The sequence below is a fragment of the Oratosquilla oratoria genome, chromosome 36, assembly GCF_046742065.1.
Source record: "Oratosquilla oratoria isolate Oo_2021 chromosome 36, ASM4674206v1, whole genome shotgun sequence".
Lineage (NCBI taxonomy): Eukaryota > Metazoa > Arthropoda > Malacostraca > Stomatopoda > Squillidae > Oratosquilla > Oratosquilla oratoria.
Genome location: NC_134812.1, coordinates 46,339,396 through 46,343,271, shown reverse-complemented (window position 1 = coordinate 46,343,271; position 3,876 = coordinate 46,339,396). Strand labels below are relative to the sequence as shown.

At 43.2% G+C, this 3,876-nt stretch overlaps 1 protein-coding gene across 1 annotated transcript in view; it reads right to left on the bottom strand.

Annotated features, from left to right (window-relative positions):
- Nucleotides 1-955: 955 nt before the first annotated feature.
- Nucleotides 956-3,876, bottom strand: part of LOC143018985 (retinol dehydrogenase 11-like) — a 136,761-nt gene continuing 133,840 nt past the window's right edge. Inside the window, exons 8-9 of the mRNA XM_076174677.1 lie at nucleotides 3,590-3,679; nucleotides 956-2,912 (exon numbers count right to left, since the gene is read on the bottom strand). Coding sequence (XP_076030792.1) covers nucleotides 2,808-2,912; nucleotides 3,590-3,679 — 195 coding nt within the window. The 3' untranslated portion in view covers nucleotides 956-2,807. The remainder of the gene's footprint in view (nucleotides 2,913-3,589; nucleotides 3,680-3,876) is intronic.

The following is a 3,876-nucleotide window of genomic DNA, read 5'->3' as shown; positions in this document are numbered from 1 at the left end:
ACAGAAATCTGAGGGACAAAGGTTATTGGCATGGGAAAAGAGCAGTGACCGTTTCCGAAAATAGCTGTAGAAGGGTTAGAAACCAGGTTAAAAGGGTGGGAACAGAGAGAGTTAGGAGTAGGATCATAGGAATATAGGTTGGAGATTAAAAAGTAAATAAATGAATAAGATAAACAAAGCTTGGAGATTGAAAAGTGAATAAATAGATAAGATAAACAAATAAAATGTGCATGATTCTCTTAAATGTTTTTGGCGTACCTAGTGCAACAGTATGGATGGGTCTCACCAAAATTTCCCAAACAAATTGCCCAAGAGTCGGACAGGAACGTGAGGTTCCCAAGCGATCGTTCTTTACAGAAGCCGCACTAATGAAAAGTCTATGATGAGAGAGAGGATTCGTAATCTCTCTGTTAAGGATAGATAAAAAGTCAGACAAAGTGGAAATTAAAAACACAGAATTAGCTGCTGTAGGTCATTTAGGGAAAAAAGAAAAAAAGAAAAAAGAAAAAAAAGAAAATGAAGGCTATCGGCGGGACAAGCAAAAGAGGCAGGAAGCCAAAACAGGTGATGAACATTGCATTGTCTTATTACAGAGAGTTCAGAGAAAGGATAGTAGATTAGTGTGTGTTTCACCGAAGAGGAGGTATTTGAAAAATTCTTGGTTGTCTTGTGAGTTAGGCGAATGATACAACACCTAAGCGTGAAAGAATATATATTTAGTTGAGTCGGAGACAGCGAGATTGTTGCGGAACAGCTAGCTGTGTATCTGGAATTTGTATAGTTATAAAAGGGGGTCAGGATACAAGTTGTTGTCTGTAACTCCGGGTTCTTGGGATTTAGTGAGGAAAAGGTATTGTTCCACAAAGAGATTTGAATGCGGCTGCAAAAAATACAGAAATGGAGAGAATTAGAAGGAACAACGAAACTTTCTCGTTCATTCTTTCTCGGACCAAAGGAATAAAATAAAATAAAAACGTTGGCATAAATCCTTTTTATTTCTCCTTTTAGCATAAACTCATGCCTGGGAATTTTTTCACTAACTCTCCTCCTACTAATCCTCCTCTCCTCTCTCTTCTTCTTCATCTCCCCTCCCTCCTCCTCTTCCTTTTATTACTCCTTCTCTTCCTCTTTCTCCTGTCCTCTCTCCACTTCTTCCTACTCCTCCTTCAGTAAGCTTAACGAATTTTACAATTTTACTCTTTTTTATTTGGTGGCTTGCATTACACATTTTACTCTTGACATAAGATGAGACCTGTGCCACTGAAGGGCATGTGGGCTCCGAACTGGGAAGACTGAAATCCCTTTGGAGGCTGCCCTGGCATAAATTTCCTTCGCTCTAGAAGCGTACTTTACCATTTTTGTTCTAGTTATAGAGAAAGAAACCTGTTTAGATGAAGAACGTCACTGATTGGTGACGACCTCTTCGATTTGTTCCTTTACGGTGACAAACTACCACCAGAGGATTCTACTGACCACAGTTGGCCTTATAACAAAGGGATGGATTTCGTAGCAAGAGAACCCAATTTCCTTACTTATCCAACCAAAATCTTTTGACGACCCTGCTTGGTACTTCACTAGATAAAGTGACAGCTGGCCAACGACCTTTTTTGTGGTACTTATGATAAAAAGTACGGTGAGATGCTGGTAATATTTGTTGATTTGCATCGATGGTGATTATTTAAATGGATCATGTTGCATCTAGGAGGAGAGGCAATCAGGATTACCAAACCATGGGAGGGAATCAGAATTACCAACCCATGGGAGGGAAGGGAAATTCTCTTCTTCAATTATGGGAATACAATCTTAACTTTACATGGTCTTTTCTGTTAGAACTCAAAATTTCTAGAAGTCTATTTAGAGAACTATCTAGTGCTGGTCTTCTTAACAAGCTTATTTTCTGTTGCACCGATACTGTTTTGTACTAGTGTCCTTTTCATCCTTCAAGGTTCTGCGTCGCCTATAAAAGTTATGTTTTGGGTAATGACGTTGTTGGGTTAAACAACAATCTCTCGCTTATCATCACAGTCTTAGTGTCACCTTGACATTATTTTTCTAACTAACGCTAAACGATTTTACTCGGCTCATAGGTGATCTTTGGATGTAATTTGTGAATTAGATATAGTTGATTTTCTTGTTTCGATTATAACCCTTGGAAACGCATAATTCCCGACGTTGTAACTTGCAGCACTGTGTGACACAACAACAATGTGTAAATAGTGGGCTTTTAGAGTGTGGCTGTAGGAGTTATGCCACCACTTCTGATGTAGGAGTAACTTACAAGGTGCTCGTGACGGACGCCAGCACTGGGGCATAAACGTGTTCAGGAGGGTTTCCGGATTGTACTTGTACAAATGATGACGCTAACCGGAGCCACTCTTTTTGAGATCTACCCAACAAAAGTGTCTTTAAACTCTCATTCTCTCTCTCACTCTCTCATTCTCTCTTTCACACTCTCACTCACTCTCTCCCTTTCTCTCTCTGGCTCTTAATTTCTAACTGTCTCTATCTACCTCCCTCATTCTCTACTAACTCCTCTATCCCTCTCTACCCACCTCTCTCACTCTATCTCTTCTTCCCCTTTTTCGCTCTTCCTCCTTCTCTATCCCCTTTCTCTCTGTATATATACCTAATATATCTGCTTTCCTCTCTTGATCTCTCTTTTTCTACCACTTCTTTCTTTCTCTCTCTTCCCCCTCTCCTCCTCCCCCTCTACCCCCCTCTCTCTCTCACACACACACACACACACACACACACACACACACACACACACCAACTGTAGCCTGTCTGCATTTCCTTCATCTTTTGCTTCAGATGGTCCGTTCCTCGGGCTGGAGCTGGACTTGTTCCTCGCTGATCTCCCACACCTTCTTGGCCAGTCCCGGGTCCCGAGTCAGAGGGGAGGCTGGCGCCAACTGCAGGGTACAAGAATGGAATAGAGAAGTGTAGTGATTCAGAACTGGGTGGATAATTAAATTAATCAACGATAACCCAAAATACAAAACATGAAATGTATATTAATGTTATAAATGTAATGGGGGTAACGTAGTATCATTATTACTTTCTACAGCACATGTGGCTGAGGTGCTGGGATACTTCAAGAATGAATTTCAACTGAGAGGGGTCTAAATAATGATGTATGCGAATTACATTACAATGTGATTGTGTGTGTGTGTGTGTGTGTGTGTGTGTGTGTGTGTGTGTGTGTGTGTGTGTGTGTGTGTGTGTGTGTGTGTGTGTGTGTGTGTGTGTGTGGGCGCGCGCTGTTCTCGAGTGCCCCTTGGTACGGCTGCACCTGTTCCTCCCCACGTCGTGTGAACGTAGTACGTAGCCACCGTGCAACACTCTCAGCGAAACGCTCCAAACGTGATGTGCCCACTTTCCTTCCTCCCCACGTCGTGTGAACGTAGTACGTAGCCACCGTGCAACACTCTCAGCGAAACGCTCCAAACGTGATGTGCCCACTTCCCTTCCTCCTTTACTCCTTTACTTCTTCCTTGTGTGGGACGGAAGGTCGCACCTTCAGGTGCGCCATTTACCTTCAATTTATTTTGTCCCGTGTTTGTGTCTTCCAATGTGGAAGGGACCTCACCTGGCAGTTGTCGAAGTAGGCTCCGCTGTGTTCCTCGAGACCTTCAGTCACAGCCACGTGGATCGTCGTCTGCGCACCCTCCTTCGGCGTCTGGCGGAGCGATGATGACGTCAAAGGGCGACGATGACGTCAGAGGGCGATGAAGACGTCAGAGGACGGCGTTGAAGTCAAGGGACGAGGATGATGTCGAGGGAGAAAAGATGCAATTTAGGGGCGAGGTCTAGTTTTATACTTTCACACACACACTCATACACGCACGCAACCACACACACACACACACACACACA